Here is a 27,414-nt window from a genome sequence, read left to right on the forward strand (position 1 = left end):
GCAGCACACACTCGTGGAAACACTCGCGGCACGATCGCTGTCAAAGATACACGTGCATACATTCCTTTTTTTCGCGGTATTTCGGATCGCGTTATTTTTCCCTATTACTCGCGTCGCGGAATCATTTAGAGGAGAAGCGGGATTGATTCGAGTTTATTACAACCCTCATACGCGATTCTTTATGCCTTAATCAGTCGAGCGATTAAACGCGCGCCTGACTGGCAGGCAGGTAGCTCTCCGCAGGGCAGGTGGAGCTGTGCAGAAAAGTTCGCGCGCGCGCGCGTGCTGTGTAATCATCGAATCGGTTTTGAAGCATGAACGCAGCTCTCCATAGGAGCTGGTCCGCGCGTGGAAGCCTTCAATTTAAACCCGAACAATTATAGGATAAAAAGGCACGAATGATTTACGTTCTTTTTTTTCCCCTAGCTCCCTCTCTCTCTTTTCTTTACCTCTTTTTTTTCTCCGACGCAGCCGCTCACTCTTTCCAATTTTCCAGGCCAAAAAAAGTAATTATCGGACGAGCAAATTGATCAACGGGGTAGGAGGAGGTGGTCGGTCGGTCGATCGGTCGAAGTAGCTCGCCGCGTGTGCATCATGCAGAAATACGAAACTACCGGCCTGAATTATATCGATAAGAGAGAGAGCGAGAGAGAGAGAATTTTCAATATCCTTGAGCTCGAGGCATCGTCGGATGGAGAAAGAAAAAAAAGGTAGAAAAGCAAAAAAGGGGAGTGGAATAATAAAAGCACACACACAAACATACATCCGGCAATTTTGAATGGGGTATAGCGAGTCGCGCATTCATCGCACAATAGACACCGCCGCGAGATAGATATACATTAAAAGTAGGGTGAGAGAGACGTCTCTACGCGAACGTAGGTGTAATCACGCGGGTGGTGGCCTACACGTAAGCCTCGAACAACAACAACAACAACAACAACAAAAACGACGACGACGACGACAAAGAGGAAAAAAAAAGTGACACTCACCGTCCTGCCGAGCACGGTCCTCACGGTCTCGATCCGCTGCTGCGTCGGCCAGCGGGCCCACAGGTACACGAGCGCCGTCAACAACAACGCGCACGTCGCGCAGCGCCAAGCGTGACGGCCGAACAGGCCGCTGGTGCGCGCCAGCAGACGCTTGGCGGGCCGCGTGGCCAGCACCAGCTGGGGCGCGAGCTCGAGCTTGCCCGCCCTGCCCAGGATCGCGGCCAGTTGGCCCCTGGCGAGCTCCACCTCGTCTTGCTGCTGCTGCTGCTGCTGATCGTGTTCGTGTTCATGCTGCTGATTAACCGTAGTAGTTGACGGCGGCACTACTTCACCCGTCTCGTCGTCGTCCTGCATCGTCGCACCCCAGGAGCGGACTGGAAGCGTCGAGCGGATATTCATCCTGCCCATGCCGCGCTGCCGTCTGCAGCGGCAGTAGTATGAGCGCGGTATAGTCAGTCGGTCTGTGTGTGCGCGCGCGCGCACCCGACCTATACACCACCCTCTCTCTCACCCTCCGTAGAATAGCGCCGGGTATGTATATAAATTTTTCCTCGCCTCGTGAGCGGGTGTGAGCGCCTGCGCGAAGATTTACCAGTACTACTGCCGAGTGCCGCCGAGTGCCGGCGCGCACTGCCGCTACTACTACTGCTAGTCTGCCGCGCCGCAGAGTCGATGAGAATTTGTGTCGGTCTGCTGCTGCATGGGCGTATATAAGAGCTGCTTTTGTTTGATTCTTGCGGACTGTTGAAGCTCTCTCGCGTACTCGTTTTTTTTTCCTTCCTTTTTTTTTCGTTTCGTATCCTAGCGTGGCTTTCTCTGTTTTCTCTCTCTCTCTCTCTTTCATCTTTTTCTTCGTTTTTCGCGTTGCCAGCTCGCACACAGCTTCGCGTAACACCACAGAGATCGCTCGCGCGCACGGATCCGTGTATATTTCCTCTCTCTTTCTACCTCCTGTATCCTACCTTTACTCTTTTCCCTCTCTCTTTCCGACCGTTTGAACCCCGATTTTAACGTACCCGCGAAAATAAGCGTATAATTGCGTCGAAAACCGTAACGAAGGCTTATTCATGCGCGCTCACGTACCATACGTACAGACGCGCGGCATTATAATACGGTGCGCCTACGGGTCACGCGCGCCTATACTCCGATTGCGACGCGATTATCGTCATATTACGCGCGTTTAATTTATCCTCCCCGAAATTTGCTCGAAGATATTATGCACGTCCTGTACACCGAGGGTGTATATAGCTGAAAATTGAAATCGCGCGAGCTGTCGAACGACACGTATGTATATCGTTGCTGCAGAGAGGATCGACGCCGTATTTAATATTATGATAAATTGTAGATACTCAATGGTGCCTACGAAGAAAATCCCCCTTTCAAAACAGCAGCATATTAGTTTTTTTATACAAGAATTACTCCGCTTTTTTAGATCTAGTCATTACAAGTTTATGGAAAAGTTTGAATTACGAATCGAATTAGCGATTTTTTTTCGCCGCATTTTGAAAAAAGAAAGAGAATTTCTTCGATACAGGAATTTGTCTGCATTTAAAAAAGATACATAGTCTTCGTAAGCATCGTTGATATATTCTCTTTCTGTCTCTCTCTTTTGCTGCGAACGAGATCGCTCATAGCTCGCCGGCTAACTACATTATACGCGATTCCTCAAACGGCATCTCTCTCTCTCTAGTACGCGAAGCATATTCTCAAGGAGCCACGGCAATTCGTTGTAAATTATATAACGTGTACTAGACTACCAGCCAAGAGAAAGAGAGAGAGAGAGCCTCAGAGCTTATGTAGGATCAAACTCGCCGAACGCAGGCCCCTGCACATTTCTACTCCTCCTCCTCCTTCCTCCTTACTTATCCTCGACTTGCTTCCTGGGGAGAGGTATACACACAACTATTGCAATAATACGCGAGCCGAGGACCAAGGCAGCCGTGTCTAATCCCTTGATTCGCTTTTCTTCGACACTTTAACACGGGTAAAATTCCTCCGCTGTACAGCAGCAGCAGCATTTCGGAATTACTTCCAGCCGATTAGATATCTTCCTCTCTCTCTCTTCCTCTCGTTACTTGTCATCGATATATACGCGCGCGCGCGCCTCAAAGACGTAACTCAGATAGTCGAACGAGTACGTATATAACATCGGCAGACGAGCATTATATTATATCCCGCGCGCTTTTAATTAAGAAAATATGCCTCGCTCGGCGGAAACGTATTAGCCCCCCCCCCCCCCCNNGCCCCCCCCCCCCATGTTATTCATACGTATGCTCAGACACGTGTATAAGGGACCGTTTGATTTCCTTCGAACGCTCGCGTATAATTCTCAAAGCTCCGCTGCCAAAGTCTCTCTACTCTATATCTCGGGCTCTCGTACGTATACTACTACTACTACAGTCGAGAGATGGAGATATTATTCCTGCTACGTATAGCGTATAGCACGGTATAAGGATCTGGCGTCGCGGCGCACAAAGTTGTGCAGAGCTCGTCGTACACATACATAGTTACTACCGTGACGTTACGTCCGCATGGCAAACTAATCTAAAGTAGGTGAATGTGCACACGCCGCTTATGTGTATATTACATGTACGTGTGTATGTGTGAGTGTAAACACACACAGAGTTCTTCGAGACCAACTTATATGTATATACTCTCATGAGTCACGGGGCGCGCTCTATCCTTTTGCAGTCGAGGAGCGACGCGCGGAGCTTGTGCGAGAGAGAGAGCACATGAGTAGCCCCGTCGATAACACTCCTTGCTGCTGTTGCCGCTGCCTCTATGTCTAGTAGTGCTATTGCTACTACTTACTGCTGTACCACTGCTCGTGCACTTCGAGGCTTTTTTTCCTTTTCCTTTTTTTTTTCCTCAACTCACTCTCACTTGAGCGTTCGAGAGGCCACCTCGAGCAAGGCACGTATAAATAATATATATAAATTTTTTTTTTGCAGCACAACGGGACATTTTTCAGAATACTTTTTTTTTTAACTTCCACCTTTTTTTTGTCAAGATTACGGTGTACGTCGATACGACTATATATATGAGCAGTTTTTTCATATATGTACAACTTTTGTGCGGGGGGTTCTCGGATCTGCCCCAAAATTTAGTATGTTATTTGGGTATGTGAAAATAGCCTTCAGGTAAATTTTTAGCCCGCTAGGGGCCTTAGGGCCCAAATTTGGGCCCCTCGAAGGTCCAAAAATAGCCGTTTTTACCTATTTTTGCGTATTATTCAAATATTTGTAACTCGGGCACCGGTGCATATTTTTCAACTCTGAGGGTCGCATTTTTTAGGTCAAGACATGTACTTTTTGTAAAAAAATTATGTAGAGCTCGATAGACCAACCCCCGGTTATGGGGGGGCAATGAAGGGGGATGAAAAATCGCAAAATTGACGTTTTTTAGCTTTTTTTGAATTGATGCAGAAGGCGACTGGATTGACGTATTTACTTTTGCAACGTCTCATTTTAAAGGTATTTTCATTACCTTTAAATTGCCGTGCGCAGAATTAAGATTGGTTCAAAAACGACGGAGATAGAGCTGTTTAAAGGTGTCAACATTATGAAAAAAGGCGTTTTTTCGAGATTTCGATAAGCTGTAACTTTTTTCTAGTAACATGAATCTCTTTGAAATTTTATGTGAAAGTAGTTGATTACATGTAGTTTGAAGCCATGTAGGTAAGGATCTTGGTATTTGCCTCTATAACCGAAAACGAGGCCCCCGAAATCCGGCACTTTAGCCCTTATATAGGCAAAATACATGTTAAATTGGGCGGCAAAACTATTTGGTAACTCCTGAAATTATCGCAAAATAAACATAAAAAAAAAATCAAAAACCCCATATTAAACGTATTTTTCGACGAGGAATCCAATGGTAACCTCGAATTTGACCTTGAACATAACCTCTAAACTATAGCGAACCAAAATTGATTTTTCGCACGGTGACCCCCTTTTTTTATTTCAGATTTGAAAAGAGCGGAAAATTTCACGTTCAAATACATATTTCGTTTTTTTTTTCAAGGTAATTTTAAGGGCCCCACAGATCAAGAATAAACTCTTTGGCTGAGTTTAATATTAGTTTTAATGGAGCCTTCATTTTCAAACTGTGGGGCCCTTAAAATTACCTTGAAAAAAAAAACGAAATATGTATTTGAACGTGAAATTTTCCGCTCTTTTCAAATCTGAAATAAAAAAAGGGGGTCACCGTGCGAAAAATCAATTTTGGTTCGCTATAGTTTAGAGGTTATGTTCAAGGTCAAATTCGAGGTTACCATTGGATTCCTCGTCGAAAAATACGTTTAATATGGGGTTTTTGATTTTTTTTTTATGTTTATTTTGCGATAATTTCAGGAGTTACCAAATAGTTTTGCCGCCCAATTTAACATGTATTTTGCCTATATAAGGGCTAAAGTGCCGGATTTCGGGGGCCTCGTTTTCGGTTATAGAGGCAAATACCAAGATCCTTACCTACATGGCTTCAAACTACATGTAATCAACTACTTTCACATAAAATTTCAAAGAGATTCATGTTACTAGAAAAAAGTTACAGCTTATCGAAATCTCGAAAAAACGCCTTTTTTCATAATGTTGACACCTTTAAACAGCTCTATCTCCGTCGTTTTTGAACCAATCTTAATTCTGCGCACGGCAATTTAAAGGTAATAAAAATACCTTTAAAATGAGACGTTGCAAAAGTAAATACGTCAATCCAGTCGCCTTCTGCATCAATTCAAAAAAAGCTAAAAAACGTCAATTTTGCGATTTTTCATCCCCCTTCATTGCCCCCCCATAACCGGGGGTTGGTCTATCGAGCTCTACATAATTTTTTTACGAAAAGTACATGTCTTGACCTAAAAAATGCGACCCTCAGAGTTAAAAAATATGCACCGGTGCCCGAGTTACAAATATTTGAATAATACGCAAAAATAGGTAAAAACGGCTATTTTTGGACCTTCGAGGGGCCCAAATTTGGGCCCTAAGGCCCCTAGAGGGCTAAAAATTTACCTGAAGGCTATTTTCACATACCCAAATAACATACTAAATTTTGGGGCAGATCCGAGAACCCCCCGCACAAAAGTTGTACATATATGAAAAAACTGCTCATATACAAGTGTTTAATCTTATTCCCGAGCTTAAAAAAGAGGGAGAGAGAGAGAGAGAGAAAGACAAAAAGCTGGCTCGCAGCTCCGATGCGATTAAAGCGGCCGAAAGGTGTGTGTTTTCTATAAGGTTTCCGCAAGGAAGTCGTGAGCTAGAGCGACTGTAAGAATGAATAGGATCGCGCGCGTACAGCTCCTGCGAAATAAGAAAGAACACGCGGGAGTACTTATTTCCGACTTGTCAACAAGCTCTCGCGCGGCCCCCGCGCGCAAGAAGCCGAGACACAAAAAGAAAGTAGGTAAAAAAAGAAGAAAGAACAAGAAGGAATACGTATATATATCTGTACGAGCATTCCAAGCTCGCGAGAATAAGAAGTCGAAGAAAAGGGCGCGGAAGAAGAGAGAAAAAAAAAGGAGGAAAAAAAAGTAGTGGAAGAAGAAGAAGGAGCCGCGCTCGAATTGTGAGCGAAGAAGAAAGAGAAATAGCGCGGGCGTATATACAGCTGATTTTCTGAAGGAGGTGAAAGACGGCGGCGCGCGAGGGGTCAGCTGCTGCTGCAGGAAGGCGGCAGAGACGAGGGGGATTCAATTCCGAAGTGTAAAACTTTTCCAAAGCTGCGAGCGCGCGCTTGCAAATTTACATTCGGACCGAAGCGTGGACGCGAACTGCTGCTGCTGAGCGGAACGGTGATGAATGTTTCATTCGACGCGTTTTATAGATATATAAAAGTACACGGGCTCGCGGCGCACTTGTTGTACTGCTGTACGCATAATGTAAAATAGTTTGTTTTGCTCGGGTACGCGCGACACGTTTATAATCGCTCGAGTCGCGCGCGAGACATTACGCGTACAATGAAATTTGCGTCGCGCCGACAACGAATCGAATCAGGCTCGAGCGACAATCGTCAACAACGATATAACAATTGCTACGGTTAAACCGGTAAAACTCGGGTATGCTCGTGGCGGGGGTGGTTCACAAAATCGAGATATTTTTGCCAAAGATAAATTTGCTTCGGCTCTTGCGGGCTGTACCGCGAAGGCCAATAGATATACATATATAGAATTTAATACGATTGACGCTGAAAGCTCCAAGTTCCACGCTCGTTCGCTCGCGCAAGCACATAGCGTACATAGATGCAGCTCAGAGAGACAGAGAGGAGAAAGGCTAACAATCCGATTAGAGACCGCCACGACGCGTGTTCAAGTGTCTTTACCCGTGGCAGAGAGAGACTTTGACTTGTCAGACGTGCGCGCGTGCCATTATACACGTGTGTACGTGTGTGTAGTGTAGGGCACACACAGACACACACACATCATAGATAGATGGATAGATAGATAGTCGAGAGAGATATTCGAGGAGCGAAATACAAAGACCGGAGCCGTAGTCAGAGGGAGCGAGGCCAATCAATTGGGCGTGCTGCGAGCGAGCGACTGATAGAGACCGACGAAACACGAGAGTTAAACGGATTACTCGATACATACATAGAAATTGACAGCCAGGGTGTGCTCGTTACGTCGTTATACATATATACACGAAGAAATTCGCGCGCTCGAGCGTTTCAGGGGGGGGGGGCTTTTTCGAAAAGAGCATCGTGCCAAAAAGGTAAAGGTGAAAATGAAAATTGCCAACCCGACGAAATTCTCGTTGCATGTAAATATCGGATCGATGTTTTTCAAGAGACGGAGAGCCGTTATGCAGAGACGCCTTTTCGCAGCTCTCCCGAAACTGCATTTTTGGAGCAAAAAAGCAAAAGTGCAAGAATGGCTTTATACCAGAGACGAGCAAGCGAGAGCCGTGCGCAGTGTACGCAGTGTATATAAGGTAGCAGAGCTTAAACGTGTGCAGCTAATTAAATAAGAGCGGAGAAGATTAGTGGAATTTCGGTGCAAGGTTGCGAGATCCTGTAGGAACGGACGGAGAAAGAGGGAATTTTCGGAGCCTACCCTCCCTAGTTTTCGCAAGCGCGCGAGATGTATGCGTAAAATTTAGCCTTGGCTTCGGTGACGAGATCGTCGTCGAGAGACTATTTCGAATTATTCGATTCGTCATTTTTTTTACATACGCGTCGTGTCTTCGTTCTCTGATTTTCTAATAACAATATTAGTTCAAAAATGGATATTGAACTGGAGTCAGTATAACTGTTCATTATTGGAAATTATAGAAAAAGTTTAAATATGCTAATAATCTAATTTTAATGTTATATCTATCATATAATAAATATATAATATCAAATACATTGTAGTCTTCTAATTAAAAACAATAAAGTTTAAATAGAGTTTTTGAATTTAAAGTCTAACTTGCTAATACATGTTAATGAATCAAAAATGATTTTTTTATATCCTTATTTATTTCAATAAACTATGAATAAATTAAGTTTCGCATAAGAGTACCATATACGCATTTAAAAATTAAAATTTCTAAATTCATTCTTCAAGAATCCCATTTAAGTTATTATTAAACTTATTATTACTAAAAGCTATTGCTCGATTGAGATAAATTTGTAAAAATAGTATATTTTGCTCCAAGGAAGGGAAAAACTTGAATAATAAACGCGGGCTATGACACTATTTCTTTTACTAGATCGGTGCCAATGCACTAGCTGGGAAATTCGCAAAAAACTGTGAGTAGCGAAAACAAAAAATTTCATAGCCCGCGATTATTCCTACATACTTATTCGTTTGTCACAAAATATACCTATTAACGAATGAATATCGTTGCATCGCATTTTCACAGATACTTTATTGTTTTTCCAGTTGTTCCACTGTTGGCCGAATCTCTGAACTCCGTAGATCTGCTTCTGCCCCCGGTGGCAGCGGTATACTCCGTTCTATGGCGAACCTCATCAGAGCCTGGCACTTCTTATTCAACAAGATCAACTCTTTAAGCATCTTGTCGTTTTCTTCCTGCAGCTGCTCCAACTCGTCGTACTCTTGGTCTTTTTCAAATTCGAGCCCACCTTCTTTCTCAACTCGCTCTCTGTCACGATTAGCTGCGTAATCTTGATTTTTCAGTTTCCTGCGGCGAGATCTCAGGATCTGTTTTTGATCGTCCGACAGGTCAAGCGAATTCATCAGTTTGTTCATATCCTTCAAGTCGTACGAGATAAGAACATCGTCGCTTACTCCGAAAAGAGGTGGGGATGTCGGAGGATCCAAGGGCTGGTTCTAATTTATCGCGCACAAAATTCACGTGTACAAACATTGCAGAGTATTATTTTCCGATTGAGTTTAGAGAATACTTACCGTTTCTTCAGGTACACCCAATCTGGATGGCCGTGAAACTTCCGCACGATCCATCTTTCATACATCCACTTTACTGGGTTGGGTTTGTGCGCGATGGGAGCAGACCAATTGCGGTTAAGTAAATCGCTTCGATGTTGGCTCGTTATTCTCACTCGTAAAAGTGCGGCAGCCCGTGTGACAATCGGAGCGAGAGTGAAAGGTATTTACATCGGCACTTGTCAACATATCGCGTCGGTACTCGGCACGCGCTGATCAAAATATTGTTCGACGCACGCGCATCCTTTCGTGTGTCTGCTGCGTTCAACATGTTGTCAATGAGGCTCATGAGTCGGTACTAATTTTTTTCACGCTTATTGCTCGTGTTCATTTTTTAGGGCTATGTCTTTCGAAAATTATGAGTGACTGTTTTTCATAAGAGCCAGTGTAAAGCAAACAAAGAATGTCTTCATGGTGTATCTCGGATCATGATCCGAGCACAGTGTATTCGTATCATGGTCATGGATCGAGAGTATTCGTTAAATGAATCTCAAATTTTTTAAGGAGATCTGGACCCCAAATTTTTATCGACCGAGACACGCAAAGTTTCTTTTATTTTTAACTTTTTCTGTAATTCGAATTTCGACAAATGGCTCTATGGTGACCTTCATTTTGTTGCTAAGAATAAGCAGTTAAAATTGCAGCCCATTCCATTGCGTAAATTTCCCGGAAAACTGGATTAAAATTTTTGATCCTGACTTTTGATCCACGGCTTGATCAAAATTTTCAATCCAATTTTCCGGGGAATCTGCTCAATGGAATGGGCTGTAATTTTAACTACTTATTCTTAGCGACAAAATGAAGAACGCCATAGAGCCATTTGTCGAAATTAAAATTACAGAAAAAGTTAAAAATAAAAGAAACTTTGCGTGTCTCGGTCGATAAAAACGTGGGGTCCAGATCTCCTTAACCCATCTGATACCAAGAGACCCTATTTTCGACTCAGTTTTCCACGCGTTCTTTTTTCGTGAAACCATGGCCGAATAAATGTGAGATACCATATTTAATGAGACGATTTTAAAGACACTTTTGGTTAAACGAACGAGACAGAGTTTTTGAACCTTTTTACTCAAAATAATCGTTTTTTTTTTCACCAAGACTAGGCATTCGAAAATTCCTGAAACTCTGCGTCTGGTGGTATACAGGCCTAAACTGAAAGTAAGTAGCGTTGGTTATTCCAGATTCGAAATGACAGCCACAAAAGTAGCTGATTGCAGCCGAAAATCTATAAAATTCAAACGTATCGAGACATCAGATTAATTGCATGTTGCTGTTAACAGCATGGGGCTAATCAGAGAGAACACGTATCCGCCTGCTCCAGGGAAATAAAGCCGATCTGTTTAAAGATGTAATATTTTTTGGCTCGAAGGCCAGCGTTTACACATTCTTCCCTTCAGAAAAAAAATGAACGTATCCAGTCTTCTTATTAATTTAATCGGTACTGTTATGAGATAGCAGCTGATAAGAGTGAACACGACACAGTCCGTTACACAGAGATAAAGCCGACCTATTGGAAGACGTTCTGATTTTTATTTTCAAAATCGGCCTTTCATTCGTTTTGTACGTTGAAAAAGAAAACGAATCCAGTCGACGTCTTAATTTATTCAGTATTGTGAGGGGAAAGCGCCATGATTGGAGTGAACACGAAGCGGCCTGTTACACAGAGATAAGACCGACCTATTGAGAGACTTTCTATTTTTTCAAAAATTCAAGTAAATCAATTTACAATAGAAAAAAAGCGCTGCAAGATGTGTTACTTAAGTCACAATTAAAGGTTAAAAATTAAATCAATAAATAAATAAATAAAATAAACCAAATAAAATGAAAAAGTATTTGACGTTGTTGATGATTTTTGTTTTTTATGCTCCGACGCCAGAAGTGCAACGTCAAATACTTTTTCATTTTATTTGGTTTATTTTATTTATTTATTTATTTTTTTAATTTTTTTCCGTAAAATGTGATTTTAGTTACACATCTTGCAGCGCTTTTGCTGCCTCATAGAGGAAGCTTTGTGACGGACCGATTTTCGACTTTTATAACTAATAATCGTAGAGTACTTTTACAAATATATTCTTAAACTAGATCGAATTGCTGACATATTTCTGTATGTGTCAAAATATTGTTTATGGATGGATTAAGGATGAAGCCAGAAAATTTGATTTAGCGATGTTCGAACAAAAAAAAAATTTTTTTTTTATTTTAAAATTTTTTTTTTTTCTTTTTTGTATCGTTTGATTGAGAAATAATTTATGATCGAAACTGTTTTGTGAACAAATTAGAAAAGATGATATTAATATTTCCAATAGTACATTACTGCCCTAGGCCGCTAAAAACAAAAAAGTCCCAGAGTACGTGTAATTAGTGTCCGAGGCGAAGCCGAGGCCGATAATCACGTGCTCTGGGACTTTCTTTTTTTGCGGCATAGGCCTGTATACTATTATTCATAGTGGTGGTATGATTGAAACTGTTTTGTGAACAAATTAAAAAATATGATATTAATATTTCCAAATTATTTTCAAGTTAAAAAAAAAGTATGAGGAAGCTACTTGCCAATACATTGGCAGCGGTTTTTTTTTATTGTAAATTGATTTACTTGAATTTTTTGAATCGAATTACTCGAATTTTGTTTTGATTTAATTACTCGAATTTTAGATTAAATTACTTGAATTGTTTAATTTTCAATTCTATTTTCAATATTCATAAAGACGTTACACATCTTACAGCTGTTCTTATACAGCTCATTTTGTTTATAAATGCAGACAAATTCCCGTATCGAAGAAATTCTCTTTTTTTCAAAATGCGAAGAAAAATATCACTCATTCGATTCGTAATTCAAACTTTTCCAAAAACTTGTAATGACTAGATCTTAAAAAGCCGGGTAATTCTTACATAAAAAAACTAAAATGCAGCTGTTTTAAAAAAGGGAATTTCTTCGTAGGCAGCATCGAAATAATCTCCATTAAACGCATTCTCGTCGTATTAATTATCCGCGAGTGTAATGTGACAACTTAAATTCATTTAAAATTCGACGAAGAATCCGAATATTGAATGATTTCACTTAAGTTTTCTGGAAAGTCATTGAAATTGAAAATTAAAAACACAAAGATGATTCAGTTCTAATGGAATCTGTGAAAAAACGACTGCTACATATACATGATGTCATTCTTCATTACAATGCTCGGCGTATGAGGCCCATGGGAGTGTTACTCCCCCACTCCCGACTCTCTTACACTTATCATACGCTTGTGTGTGATCCTTCCCTGCGCGTATTTTAGCATTCGCACGCGCCAAGCTATCTTACATGGTCATAAATTTATATAATTATATTGCTGATGATGATAGCTCTCGAGCTTCGCGTACATTCCAATATACTCATAATTGGTCAGTGCAATCGACCATAGTGTCATTAGTAGTCAGCCAGGCCGTGCGCGAGCATGACGTATTTTTTTCGAGATGAAAAAATAAGAAAAAAAAAATACATATATTTGGGTGATGTACTTATCTCAATGTCAAGAACATTAGAGAGATGCATTGCAACTTCACAAAAGCGATCTGACGATATCATTTAAAAATCTATTGAGTTTCGAAACAGTGCTTTACAACGAAAAAATTTTATTCAACAATTTGAAAGTGTTACTCTCCGCATTAATTGAAAAATTTTTTTATAATAATAATCGCAATTTGGTGACCCAAATGTGTCAGGTGTTGTAATTTATTTTTGTCCATTGTTGTATGTGCAGGATAATACACTGGAAAAAGCCCCGGGGCCCGTTAGTTAACGCGCGAAAAAAACTAACAAAACAATCGAGCATTTTGGTCGTTAATGGGTTAACAGAAGTTTCTCTGTAAAATGTTAGCCTTTTAGGCGCCTGAGAAGTAAAAATATAGTCATAGGAAGGTTGAAAAACGACGTTACATTAATTTTTTTTTGTGCTATTTCTATCTTTATACACCTGTACGTTGCGTAATTTTGCTGCTATTGAGATGAACGAGTAACCAATTTTTTCGTCTTTTAAAGACGTTTTTAACCATATAAATTTGTATAGGGGTTTTAAAATTTTTACTGAAGCTACAGTATAATACGTCCAACCTTTTGAGTCGCGAATAATAGTTTATTGTTAAATCCCGTCCTCGGGATGTAACACGAAAAACGAACATTAGTAGAAAATAAAAACATTCATTACGTAGCAATAATTCATTTTTACAAATGAAATACGTGTTAGGAAATTTATAAGAGGCTTACAATGTTTTGAAAATTAAAATCAAAGTTTTAGAGTGGAAAAAATTTTAATAGCATCAAAAGTACTACAATTATATGTTTATGGTCAGCATGAACTGATATTGTAGTTCCCAAGCAAATATGGCCGATTCTCTGTGGAATCGAATGGCCAAAAAAATTTTTTTGGGCCAATTCGACTTGACAGAGAATTGGCCATATTCATTCATCGATGAGATTATTATTCTTCTGCCATTTTACATTGTTTGACTAGCTTTATCACATTCAATATCGTTATTTCTTCTTCTTTTTTATCGTCCTTAGGAATTTGAAGTTCAGTCGCCAAACAAATATTATACAAATTCTCGTTCGTGAACGTATCATCGATGATCATTTCACAGCACTCGATCGGCAGTCGATAATGTGTCAGCTCCCAGTAGCAATCGAGCGCCCAACGTTGGAAAAATCTTCTCGAAAGCTTCTCGCACACGTTCGCGACGCAGGCGTCCAGAAAATCTTGTCGAGTTGGTCGGTTGGTTCCTGCAAAATCCCACGTGCGTGCGCATTCGGAGCCATCCCTGTATGCGAGCAGTTTTTTCGCCTCCTTGGGTGCTAGCGGGAACAGATCGTAAACCGATAGACTAGGAGTCGTCTTTGTCTGGTTTTTTTCTGCCTCTCGATCCAATCTGTTATTACGAAGAGATTCTTCCATCTTCGGAAAAATCTTCGTGTCTTTTGCCCAACTCGCGAACTGCTCGTCGTCGTACCATTTTTGCAGATCCGATGACTTCTCGAACAATCCGTAATCGGCGAAGCATTTCATGATAGCAAGGGCCTCGCTTCGGTAAAATTCGTATCCTCTGTTCTCAAAATGGTCGATGACGGCCACCAGGCCACAGGCCAGTTCCAATTTAAGCTTGCACGATTTATTTTTTTCGGGGTTGAATCTCTCGATAAAATAATTCGTGGGAAAAACATAGTTCGACAAATCAGCACCGTGATCCAAAATTGCATCAACCACATAGGGCAAGAGATTTTGCACAGCTAGTTGCAGCGGCGTTAGGCCATTCTTATCCGCGACGTCGATCTGCACTGTCTGATCTCTGTCATCGCTGACATCGAAAAGTATCCTCGCCAATCCAGCGTCGTATTGCTTGTCGCAAATTATGAGCAGAGGTGTCAATCCCTCGGCATCGGCTAAATTAGGATCTGCTCCTGCTCTCAGCAGTAACTCGGTACACATCTTATTGTCGCCGCGAATAGCCAAATGCAATGGTGTATTTCCCCTATTATCCTTAGCGTCTACCTGCACCGTTTGATTATTTGCGTCGTTTATCTCGAAGAATGTCTTCACAAAGCTAGTTTGAATCTTGGGATTTTCGCATATCATGTGCAGAGGGGTGGATCCCTCAGTGTTGGTCAAATTTGGATTGGCGCCTCTTTTCAGCAGCGATGCGGCATCTCTACTGACCCAATTGCGCAAAGCCAAGTGCAACGGCGTGTTTCCAAACATGTCCCGAGCATCGACTTCTACTACTCGCGACTGATTTGCTTCTTTGCTGATCTTGAAGAATAGCTCGATCATGTCGACATACCAGAATGTCTTGCAAATAATATGCAGAGGGTGGGTTCTATCCTCGTTGACGATATTCGGGTCGGCGCCTGCTCTGAGGAGCAACTCAGTGATTCTCTGGTTCTCGTTTAAAAGAGCCAAGTGTAGAGGTGTCTGGCCCTTATGGTTCCGTGTGTCGATCTTTACCGGATGGTACTTTCCGTCGCTCAACTCGAATAACATCCTCGCCAACTCTTCGTCGTCGTTTTTTGTCATGCAAATTGTGTGCAAAGGAGTTGATCCCCATCTGTTGGCCGAATTCGGATCGGAGCCATTTCTCAACATCAATTCGGACAGCCGCATGTGGCCGTTAGCCAGAGCCAAATGTAGTGGTGTTTGACCGAACTCGTTCTGAGCGTTGATGTCCAACGGCTGATATTTTTTGTCACTGCGCTCGAATAACATCTTTGCCAAGTCATAAGGGTCGCTAGATATTTTGCATACAATATGGAGAGAAGTATCCTCGTCCCTATTAGTATAATTGGGATTAGCGCCATTTTCCAACAGCAATTCGGCCAACTTCTGTTTTTTATGAATCAGAGCATGATGCAGAGGTGTATTTCCCATCATGGTTCGATCGTGAACTCGCAACGGCTGATATTTGGCGTTGCCGAGCACGAATAACATTTTCGCCCACTCGTAACAATCTTCGCGGGCGTCTTTGCAAATAACCTGCAGAGGTAACAGTCCGTTTATGTTTTTTACTTGCGGATCCGCGCCGTATTTCAGCAGTATTTCGGCCACTTCTCTTCTGTTATGAATCACAGCCAAATGCAGAGGGGGATTGATGGACTTTTGCACGACCAGATCGGGATTTTGACCGAACTTGAGAATTTTCTCGACGACGTCTTTGCGTCCAATCACGCAGGCCGTGTAGAAGAAGGCGTCGATGTCTTTGTCGTCGATGGCGTTTAAATCTAAGCTTTCAAAATTTTCCGGGAGTCCGGGGAGTAATTCTCCTAAATTTGGTTCGACGTTGTAGTAACCCATTGTTCTGCACAATCACACTAAAATATATTATCAAATAGTTGTCTCATTGCATTCGCAATGCTGCTCACGTAGTACAATGTGTCAAGATTTTTTAGCCTTGGCTAAACGAACAGCTCAGACAGAATAATTTGACTATTATTTCTTCACCTCCTGCCTAGTTTTTTCGTTTAGCCAAGGCTAAAAAATCCTGACATACGGGTCATTTCACGTCAAGTCTCCAGCGGTGCGCGCGAGCGGCCTTATTAAGCCAAATGGCTCAATTTGTAACTCGTCAGAAAATTATCTAAATGCACCTAGAAAAAATATGAGCCACATGATTTCGATTGGAAATTACCTCAGCTTTCCGATGGTGAGGTCAGATTTTCAAAAATTTTCCATTTTCCTCGAAAAAATTGCCGGAGAACTTTCAAAGTCGAATATCTCAAAAACGGCATTTTTAAGATTTTTCTAAGTAGTCTCAATCAAAAGCTCAGAAAATTTCCTATCGATATGCAAGTTTTCAAAGAATGGTATTGATTATATTACTTAGTGAAATACAGCGACGAACGTGTAAAAACGCGACTTTTCGGCCGACGCGGCAGCTATTTCGGCTCGCAGTGCCCCGCACGGCGCTGAATCTCACGTTTATACACGTTCGTCACTGCATTTCACTAAGTAATATAATCAATACCACTCTTTGAAAACTTGCATATCGATAGGAAATTTTCTGAGCTTTTGATTGAGACTATTTAGAAAAATCTTAAAAATGCCGTTTTTGAGATATTCGACTTTGAAAGTTCTCCGGCAATTTTTTCGAGGAAAATGGAAAATTTTTGAAAATCTGACCTCACCATCGGAAAGCTGAGGTAATTTCCAATCGAAATCATGTGGCTCATATTTTTTCTAGGTGCATTTAGATAATTTTCTGACGAGTTACAAATTGAGCAATTTGGCTTAATAAGGCCACTCGCGCACACCACTGGAGACTTGACGTGAAATACCCCATATATATGAATAAAATGCACTTGGCCACAAAATTATGTCAACAAAAAATTTCATCGAAATTTTGTCGATTTTCAAATGCTTTATCTTGGGCTATATTTATCGTATCGACACGAATTTTTTATTTTTGATTTCTTGGAAATGTCCTCTTTAAAACCATATATACTATGATAAGATTAGAGTCAATATCGAGTTACCACTAGTATTTGAACGCAACACTAAAAATTACTGAAAAAATTGATTGTTTGAACGTGTACTAGTGCCACAGTAATTTTTTTATTGAAATCTAACATACACCACCGCAAAGTACTCTTTTTAACAAGTAATTTAAAAAAAATTGAGCTCTCTACAATTTTGTTAACGCCGTGTAGGTCGTTTTGAAATTACCATTTAAAGTACGTAAAACCCTTCGTTTAGCTGAAATCAACAAGAATTTCTGGGCATTTTGCGTACAAAAACTGTACCTTCAAAACGACCTACAGGGCGTTAAAAAAGTCGTAGAGAGCTCTATTTTTTTAAATTACTCATTGAAAAGAGTACTTTGCGGTGGTTTATGTGAGATTTCAATAAAAAAATTACTGTGACACTAGTACACGTTCAAACAATCAATTTTTTCAGTAATTTTTAGTGTTGCGTTCAAATACTACTGGTAATTCGATATTGACTCTAATCGTATCATAGAACGGAAGAGCTGGATGTGTTGGCATGTGAGGTAAATTGGCAAAATGGCATATTTCTCTTTACCAATGACTTGAACCGAGATTTTGCCATTACATAAAAATAATACATATTATGATGCTATCCCTACTGATAGTATCATCTTTATACAAGTTAGTGATAAGGAGAAATATGCATTTTTGCCAACTTACCTTACATGCCAACACACCCCGCTCTCCCCTATATATAGATTTAAAGAGGACAAAATTTTCAAGAAATCACAAAAAAAAGTCGTGTTGATACGATAATTCTAACCCAAGATAGAAGCATTTGAAAATCGACCAGGAGTAGCTCGTACGGACACACACTCGAACTTGACGCAGAACTAGGCTATAATATACGCGTCGCTACGCACGGACCAGCACAGAGTGATCTCGCTGTCTCTCACACGTAGGCCCGTCAGTCAGATCAGGCCTCCCTCCTATGACAGCTTTTCGTCTGCTCTCTCCATTAGGCGCGCGAATCTTACGCACGGGTCGCGCGTCTCTCGCTACGAATTCGGCGCTCTTGTGAACGGCGCCGATCCAGATTACATCGGGCTCGCGATACTCATACGTCTCTCTCGACACGGGTCAGGATTAGGATACAAGGAAGGAATACCGCCGGACTCTGTACTGGCGTCCACTTCCTTACAACCTTTTCGGCCCAAAACGACCCAAACAACACGTCACTCTTCGAAGCTGTACAGTTAACGCAATTGGCGTTAGAAAAAAATGCGACCTACATATTTTTAAAATTTGAAAGCTCTCTTTTTCAATGGTGGTATTTAAATTGTGCTAAAAAGTTATTAACGTGGTGAAAAAACCGCTGCCACTTTATTGGCAAAGAGCTTCCTCATAAAAAATAATATAAACAAAAGGCATCGTTTATTAACGTGAAAATTCGCATTTTTAAATTTTGATTCACTGTCTAGTGTCCTAAGTACCAGTAGATCACGACCATCAGGACTACTACATTTCTATGTTAGCTAAAAGGCCAAGAAAACAAAAACTTATACAAACATTTGTTGGTAATTCAATGTAGTTTCCAAATATATAAACCAAATTGTCCTACGAGGTCTGGTCCAAAATCTCGTTTTCGAGCCTATCACAGAGCTTCCTCTATGAGGAAGCAATTAGTTTAAGGAGGTTCAGGGGTCTCGTTCAAAATGCAGCCAAATTTTTAAAAAAAATTTATTCGCTTTGAAACTTTATATAATGAATGTTTAAATCATAATACAAATTTTCACTGTAAAATTTTGTTAAAATGATAAAAAAAAAAGGTTGACCTTTTAACGAGAAATCATGAATTTTCGACTTTCAATGAGCATAAACATAATGTAAAAAAACAAAAACTAAATAGAAAAAAATACCTACATTTAGGAAATTTAATAAGGAATAATAAGACTGCAAAAAAAAGTTCATCGACCGTTTAGTTATCGAGAAATAAATTGTTATGTGTAAAAATTCATGGGTTATTTGTGCGTATCCTAACCAATAAATGAGCTAGAACAACAAAAATATGTGCTTATTGGACTCTAATGGCAAATAGAATATTGTTTCACGCCTAAAACATCGAAAAAAACTCATCAAAATGATATAATTATTAGTAATAGCTATAATTGTGTGCCAGTTCATTGAAAAAACCTATAATTTTGTGTTATTTCGAAGTTGGCAGGTCTGGTTTTTTAACACGGTGAACATAGGAGCCCCTCGCGTCCCGCTCCGTCCTCCTCTGAGACCCCCGAACCTCTTTAAACAAAAAAAGCCACAATTTTTTTCACGTTTTTTTGTTTTTAAACCAAATTTCAAATGTGTTTCGAGTATGCTATGACCTTGGAAACGCATCAAACCGTGGCATAAATGATTTACCTTTAAAATGACTAGGGCTGTGCGAGTACTCGAAAAAACTCGACTCGTCGAGTTCGAGTCGAGTACTCGATTTTTTGAGTACTCGAGTTTTTTCGGGTACTCGCGTTTTTGTCGAGTACTCGATATTTTTCGGGTACTCGAATTTTTTCGAATAATCGAGTTTTTCGAGTACTCGCAATAAATTTAAGTTTTAGTAAATAAATGATAAATTAAGGAGATCTGGACCCCACGTTTTTATCGACCGAGACACGCAAAGTTTCTTTTATTTTTAACTTTTTCTGTAATCCTAATTTCGGTAAATGGCTCTATGGTGTTCTTCATTTCGTCGCTAAGAATAAGTAGTTAAAATTACAGCCCAATCCATTGAGCAGATTTCCCGGAAAACTGGATTGAAAATTTTGATCAAGCCATGGATCAAAAGTCAGGATCAAAAAATTTTAATCCAGTTTTCCGGGAAATCTGCTCAATGGAATGGGCTGTAATTTTAACTACTTATTATTAGCGACAAAATTAAGAACGCCATAGAGTCCAACCACCATTTGTCGAAATTAGAATTACAGAAAAAGTTAAAAATAAAAGAAACTTTGCGTGTCTCGGTCGATAAAAACGTGGGGTCCAGATCTCCTTAATCATTAATTTTAATGTTTTTCCAATTTATAGGCATAAACGCAGGTGTGTCTCCTTAAAGAAATTAATCGTTTACATTATAGTCGACATAATGAAGGTTTCTGATAAGAAATTTCCATGGCCTGAGAACAAAAATCTTTATACTTTAATTTTCGACTCTTTTTTATCATAAATTTGTTAATTTTCATTTTAGCGATGAAAATCTTTCACAGACAAATACTTCAGATAATTGTACCCGTTTGCTTGACTTATCTGTAACTAGCGACCCCGTCGTGGTTTCGCCCACGTTCAATTTTTACGAAAAATGTGAAGACGTTAACCCAATATTTTTAGTTTTGTCTATTGGGATGTATATAAACAAATTCGACTGTTTGAAAGCTCTTAAACAAGCCACGTCAATAGCGTAGCAGAAAATGTCTAAATCGAGTCCACACACTTGTAATAACACATGTACATATCAAATACAATGTATGCCGATGGACCGCATGTAGGAAAAAACAACTGCTTTCGGTCTTTTTTATAACAATTGACAGGGCAAGGGGCGAGCGCGCGCGCGAAGTGGTGGAAAACGAAAAAAATTCTGAACTCAAAAATAAAGAAGTAAATAATGGTTTTAATATGATAGAAACTTGCGCAGTGGCATATTAAATGCATGGTAAAAATTTCAAGCTGCGTGTGCATGTCTGTGCGTGTCTGTGCATCTGCATCAGTAAAAATTAGAAAGTGTAACTCAAGTTGTACAGTAGGGTGTCCGTTATTTCCCGACTTTTTTGTATTGCTTCTCCCCCCACCTAGATGTCTTCTATTTGATAAGACAATGAGAAAGCCGGGTTATAGAGTTCGAAAAAATGATTTTAAGGTGGCCCCCAAGCGGCTTGAAGCTTACATGTATTTTAAATGGGAAAAACTTAAAAATTTGATTCTCAGCGATAAAAATGATGAAAAAATTTGAAAAAATTCAGCAACCCATGTATTTTATGTATTTTTTGACGAGGAATCGATTGGTGACCTTGAATTTGACCTTGAACATAACCTCAAAGCTACAGCGAACCAAAAATCGTTTTTTTCACAGTGACCCCCATTTTTTCTTGCAGATTCGAAAAGAGCGGAAAATTTCATGTCTGATTATGTCTTTCGATTTTTTTTCAAGGGTATTCAAAAGGCGCTGCAGATATAGATAAAGCCCTAACTAGTACAAATTCGAAAATTGCACGCTAAAATTAGGGTTTTATTTGTATCTGTAGCATCTTTATAATGCCCTTGAAAAAACATCAAAAGACTTAATTTGACTTGAAATTTTCCGCTCTTTTCGAATCTGCAATAAAAAGTGGGGGTTACCGCAAAAAAAACGATTTTTCTCAATATTTTGTTCGCTGTAGCTTTGAGGTTATGTTCAAGGTCAAATTCAAGGTCACCAATCGATTCCTCGTCAAAAAATACATAAAATACATGGGTTGCTGAATTTTTTCAAATTTTTTCATCATTTTTATCGCTGACAATCAAATTTTTAAGTTTTTCCCATTTAAAATACATGTAAGCTTCAAGCCGCTTGGGGGCCACCTTAAAATCATTTTTTCGAACTCTATAACCCGGCTTTCTCATTGTCTTATCAAATAGAAGACATCTAGGTGGGGGGAGAAGCAATACAAAAAAGTCGGGAAATAACGGACACCCTATTGTACAGGGGCGTAACCTATTCCTAGACATATGTTAAGAGTAATATAGTCGCAGATGGTGGACACTCGAGGGACCCATTACGTGACTGAACTTGAAATTTCTACTCGTTATCGTATTAAATGACCATTACTGTGCACACAGCTTTACTTGTAACACTTAAATCTTTTATAGATGAAATAGCCTTAATAAGGCGTCTGCTTTGCCACGAGTTTCTAACATTTCTCTTAAAATCACTTGCGAGTCTGTGTGTATTGCTCAGTCAACTTCATCGACGCGTAATACATCGCTACTAATTTTATCTCTCGAAGCTTCGATGGCCATGTGTTTTTTTGGCTTAGTTCGTAGTGTGCATGCATTCGTAACACGTCTCAACGCTGCAGCGTGAGGAGCTATAGGAAAAATTTCATCGAAAAGTGTAAAATAAAATTTATATTATAAGAGATCGTGTGTGTTATCAGTGAGTGCGCAGAACAATTTTCAACGATTAATCCAAAGTAACTTTTTACGGTGTTGGCCAGTCCGATTACAATTCGTAAAACATGGATACGGATTATTACCATGGCCAACTCAACTTGGCAAAATTGGAGATTTTACGAGAAAAGATGAATTGGGAGATTGAACGGGACAGATTCGAAGTTCTCTGTGAACTCGACAAATTGTTTAGCGAATGGAGGGGCCAACTTCCGAATCTCCGAGACATTTTTTATCCCCAAGAAATCGAGTGTCTTCTCTCGGAGGTTGTAACGGAGAGAAAGAAGAACATAGGAAATCGACAGAGCCAAAGAATCGTTGAATTCGTGGCTCGCAGCGGCTACAAAGACGAGCCCGAAGTCGATAAAAACGGCAAGCCACTGCTGCGTCGCATCACACCGATACATCTCGCGTCTGGAATCAATTTTCCTAATCGCAATGCCATCCTCCGCGAGCTCTTTAAAATATATGACAGGTTTGACGTGAACTATGTCGACGAAGATGGATTTACACATTTTTACGCGGCCTGTCAATTAAACGAGACCGATATCGCCGAAAAATTTCTCGAGCTCGGCCAGGACCCCAATTGCCGCGTGGAAAATTCGGAAAAGAGATTGTGCGATCCGCCACTTCCCATGGCCGTGCTGCACGGCCTCAAGGAGATGGTCAAATTGCTGCTAAGAAGCGGCGCCGATCCGGATTGGGCCAATGCGCGCGGAATGACAACTCTGCACGCAATTGGCTGCAGAGGCGATGTTGAAATGGCGGAAATGCTGTTCAAGTGCGGCATCGAAAGATGCCGTCCGGTACAAATCGACGCTAGAGAGAAGTTGGGTCGATCGGCGCTGTTCTGGGCTCTGCGCTACCACAACAAAAGCGTGACCCAGTTCCTGCTTAGAAACGGCGCCGATCCGAACTTGGTCAGCGAGGACGGATCGACGCCTCTGCACTCCGCTTGTTTGTCGATAGGCTATGAAGAGGATAATCTATCGAAGCTATTTTTCGAGATCAACGACGAAAGAGGTCAGGCGGTGCAGATCGACGCGCGGAACAAGATGGGTCAATCAGCGCTGGAATTAGCCGCGGCGTATCTCAAGCCGGGTCTGATCGATAGACTTTTGGATCGTGGGGCTGATCTGTCGAGCTTCGTTTTCCCCGCTGAAAAGGACTTCCTCGTGGGATACGACACGGAAATAAATTCTTTGAGTAATTTTAAATTGAGACTAGCTTATGGCGCTATGGCCGTGGTCGAAAGTCTCGAGAACCGAGGATACCAGCTGGACCGAAGCGACGTCCTCGCGATCATGAAATTGTTTGACAAATTTGAATTATTCGAGAAACCGACGGCGGATCGCAAAAAATTGTGTCACGAAGACTTGCTGCTGTACGCGACAGAAGCGGAAAAGATAATGATAAAAGACAACGATCCAAGTCTGTCGCTCTACGACTTGATCGGGTTGCGACCCGAAGAGGCGGCGAAACGCGTCACGTACGCGGACTACTACGAGTTTTGGCGTTCGAAAAAAATCTTCAAGCTGAGCCGGAGTCATCGCCAGGCTTGTGAAATTCATCTGTGCGAGAAATTATCTAGAGGATTTTTCAGGCGTCGGACAGTTTATCCTTTCTGGGAGTTGATACACTGTCAGCTGCCACTCGAGTGCTGTGAAATGGTCTTGGAGAATTTGAATAACGAAGATTTATATAATACTTACTTGGCGGCTACAGGCCAAAGCTCCTGATGTCGATAAGCATATTTGCAGTATTTGTCTATGTCTTGTATTAAAATTTGAAAATTTTTCATGTCAATTAAATAAATAAATTTAAAAAGTGAGCTGTAATTACGTTTCTTTCGCTGAGAATACTACCATTATCATAATGAAGTAAACAATTTTTAAAGTTTATATTTATTGAATACTAGCGATCCCGTCGTGGCTTCGCCCACGTTCAATTTTTACGAAAAATGTGAAGACGTAATATTTTTAGCTTAGTCTATTGGGATGTATATGAACAAATTCGACTGTTTGAAAGCTCTTAAACAGGCCACGTCAAGAGCAAAGCAGAAAATGTCTAAGTTGAGTCTGCACACTTGTAAAATGTGAATAGCGTAATAACACATGTACATATCAAATACAATGTATGCCGATTGACCGCATGTAAGAAAAAACAACTGCTTTCGGCCTTTTTTATAACAATTGACCGGGCAAGGGGCGAGCGCGCGCGCGAAGTGGTGAAAAACGAAAAAAATTCTGAACTCAAAAATAAAGAAGTAAATAATGATTTTAATATGATAGAAACTTGCGCAGTGGCATATTAAATGCATGGTAAAAATTTCAAGCTGATCGGACAAATAGTTTTTGAGATCATAAAAGACAAACAGACACCAACTTCGTTTTATATATGTGTGGTGGAAAGGGAGAACCAACCAACTCCATTTTTTTCGAAATCGAGTTTATGACGTTAAGTTGGCGCAACTCGAATGTTTTCTTACTCCAGGATACAATCGAAGTGTAATTAAATTACACAAATCATTATCGATATCACACGAACACGTGTAAAATGAAAAAATTTGCCTCGATACCTATGTTAGAATAACGTAAGTGCCAGATTGGTCGATATATGCCGAAAAGTATTCGATCGTAGATACAATTGTTTAATACAGAATGCGAAAGTAAATTATCTCGAAGTAAACGAAAGTCGAAAGAAAAAAAATAGTCAATTGATCTAGGCACTCGAAATAATTGTAACTTTAAAACTAAAAATATGAGTCGCGTCGAGGCGGCTCAACTTCAATGTTTTCACAGAAAACGTTTAGATCGAAATGTAAGTGATGTATAATAATCATCATCGATTAAAGACATACGTGTGAAATAACAAATGGATTCACGTCGAAAATATTTTTGTGTTTCATAGAATTTTTTTTTCTCACGGTATTTAAATAGGTGTTTTTTTCTTCACGGCATTAGATGAAGTGAAATTTTATTCATAACCAATAGCGATATACATAGCCGAATTCACGGAACATGATGCCTTATGATTATGCAAACCGTTTTCTAATGGGGGCGACGGATCATAGCAATGATTTTTTGACGCATAAATTGTTATTTGTATTGGTCTCAGTATTAGCGATACAATGACTCATGAATTTTTTAGTCACGAGTCCAAGAAATGTAATGTTGAGTTTAATTCTTAGTAATTGCATTTTTCTTTTCATTATTTTTCCATTATTCTCTTGGGTTATATTTCATTTTTACAGTCAACTTTAATTTAAATTTTATTTCCTGAAGCTTTTGTAGAACTGAATTGAAAATCTTTTTCTTATTAAAGTTACAATTTTCTAATAAATATTAATTCATGTTGGATAAGCATTGGATGATTGATTGATGTTACCACATCTGCTACCGTCTAACAAAACATAAGTTTTTTAAAAGCAGCTTAATTTAAACGTCTCTTTCGTTCTTATTTTTTATTAATTCCATTCTATTATATTTAATTTTCTTTCATAGCTGCACATGGCACAAGCCCATACGAGTAACACGGTGTCAAACAATATATAAAATCAGAATCGATTAGAAAGTCTTATGATGACACCTATCTATGCGCAGTCGGCTCGAGTTGCTGCACTCATTGCTTTGGACATGTGTTGCGTGCAGTACGCGTTGTAGTGTTCACGAGTATAGTTTACAGCTTCGTTGCGTGAATACCTAAGTAAAATTTCATCAACTGCGTCAAAAGTGATACTTGCGAAATAAGTGTAACATATATTTTATTTTACAAGTGATTACAAGCGATTGTTTGTTTGTCATAAGTAAGGATAAATTTATACATACAAGCGGTCTGTACTGTACGGGATTTAGACTTCCAATCGTTACTGCACGTGATAAGAGTTGCACCTCTCATTGCTTTGGAAAGTGATATTTGCGAAAAGTGTAAAATATATCTTATATTATAAGCGATTGTGTGTTTATATGTGAGTGTGCAGGAAAATGTTCCAGAGCGTATCTGAAGTAACCTTCTTGAAAAAGTTGAAGAACTTACTAGAAAATATGATTCGGGAAGAGCAGAAGCGACCTGAAATCATCTGTCAAATTGAAAAATTAATCGAAGATTGGAAGGGCCAACTTCCAAAACTTCAAGGCATTCTTTCTCCCGAAAAAAGTGATATACTTCTCTCGGAAGTTGTAATGAAGAATGCTCAACAGAGACAAAGAATTATGGACTTTGTGCTAAGCAGCGGCTACAAAGACGAGCCGGAAGTCGATATAAACGGTAATCTAGAGTTGCGCCGCACCACACCGGTGCATCTCGCGTCTAGATACATGTTTGTTAACCGGGAAAGCGTCGTCCGTGAGCTTTTCCAAATTTACTCTACTTTCGGCGCAAATTACGTCGACAAAGAGGGCTTGACACACTTCCATGTGGCCTGCAAATTAAACCTCATCGATATCGTCGAGAAATTTCTCGACCTTGGGTTTGATCCCAATTTCAACGGTACAAAATTAGTTGATCCCCCGCTACACTTGGCTCTGTTTCGCGGCTATAAAACCATGTCCGAATTGCTGCTAAAAAAAGGCGCCAATCCGAATCAGTTCAGTGCACACGGAGTGACGCCTCTGCATATTATTTGCGCGAGAAACGACGACGATGTCGACATGGTCAATATGTTATTCGAGTTCTGCTTGGACAAATATCAGCCGGTAAAAATCGATGCTCAAGACAAATTCGATCGGACACCGCTGCACTATGCTCTGTACTTCAACAACAAAAACTTGGCCGCGTTGCTGCTAACCAACGGTGCCAATCCAAATTTGGCTGAAAGCAACGGATACACCCCTTTGCACGTTATTTGTCATAAAAGTAACGACGACGAAGAATCGGCGAGGCTACTCTTCGAGATCGCCGCAGAAAAA

The 27,414-nt window shown here is 40.3% G+C and overlaps 3 protein-coding genes across 10 annotated transcripts; all 3 read right to left on the bottom strand.

Annotated features, from left to right (window-relative positions):
* Positions 1-839: 839 nt before the first annotated feature.
* On the bottom strand, positions 840-1,388 carry LOC106650649. The gene has a single exon (XM_023460750.1). The coding sequence runs from the start codon at positions 1,386-1,388 to the stop codon at positions 840-842; it is 549 nt and encodes a 182-aa protein (XP_023316518.1).
* Positions 1,389-8,374: 6,986 nt separating this feature from the next.
* LOC106650692 (transcription factor MafK-like) lies at positions 8,375-9,509 on the bottom strand. Its single transcript, XM_014368853.2, has 2 exons — positions 9,331-9,509; positions 8,375-9,252 (listed from the first exon to the last, which is right to left on the bottom strand). Exons 1-2 carry the CDS (start codon positions 9,382-9,384, stop codon positions 8,827-8,829), a joined length of 480 nt encoding a protein of 159 aa, XP_014224339.1. The 5' UTR covers positions 9,385-9,509; the 3' UTR covers positions 8,375-8,826.
* Positions 9,510-13,651: 4,142 nt separating this feature from the next.
* On the bottom strand, positions 13,652-18,249 carry LOC106650675 (ankyrin-1-like). 8 transcript variants are annotated; one of them, XM_023460733.1, is made up of 2 exons: positions 18,191-18,249; positions 13,652-16,201 (listed from the first exon to the last, which is right to left on the bottom strand). In XM_023460733.1, the coding sequence occupies exon 2, from the start codon at positions 16,182-16,184 to the stop codon at positions 13,824-13,826; it is 2,361 nt and encodes a 786-aa protein (XP_023316501.1). In that variant the 5' UTR covers positions 16,185-16,201; positions 18,191-18,249; the 3' UTR covers positions 13,652-13,823. The 8 variants fall into 8 exon arrangements, with proteins under 8 accessions (XP_023316501.1, XP_014224311.2, XP_014224312.2 ...); XM_014368825.2 differs by having other exon boundaries at positions 18,181-18,235; XM_014368826.2 differs by having other exon boundaries at positions 13,652-16,188; positions 18,185-18,234.
* Between the last annotated feature and the right edge of the window lie 9,165 nt (positions 18,250-27,414).

The sequence above is a fragment of the Trichogramma pretiosum genome, unplaced genomic scaffold (genome assembly GCF_000599845.2).
Source record: "Trichogramma pretiosum strain Unisexual culture from Peru unplaced genomic scaffold, Tpre_2.0 scaffold38, whole genome shotgun sequence".
In the NCBI taxonomy this organism is placed as follows: Eukaryota; Metazoa; Arthropoda; class Insecta; order Hymenoptera; family Trichogrammatidae; genus Trichogramma; species Trichogramma pretiosum.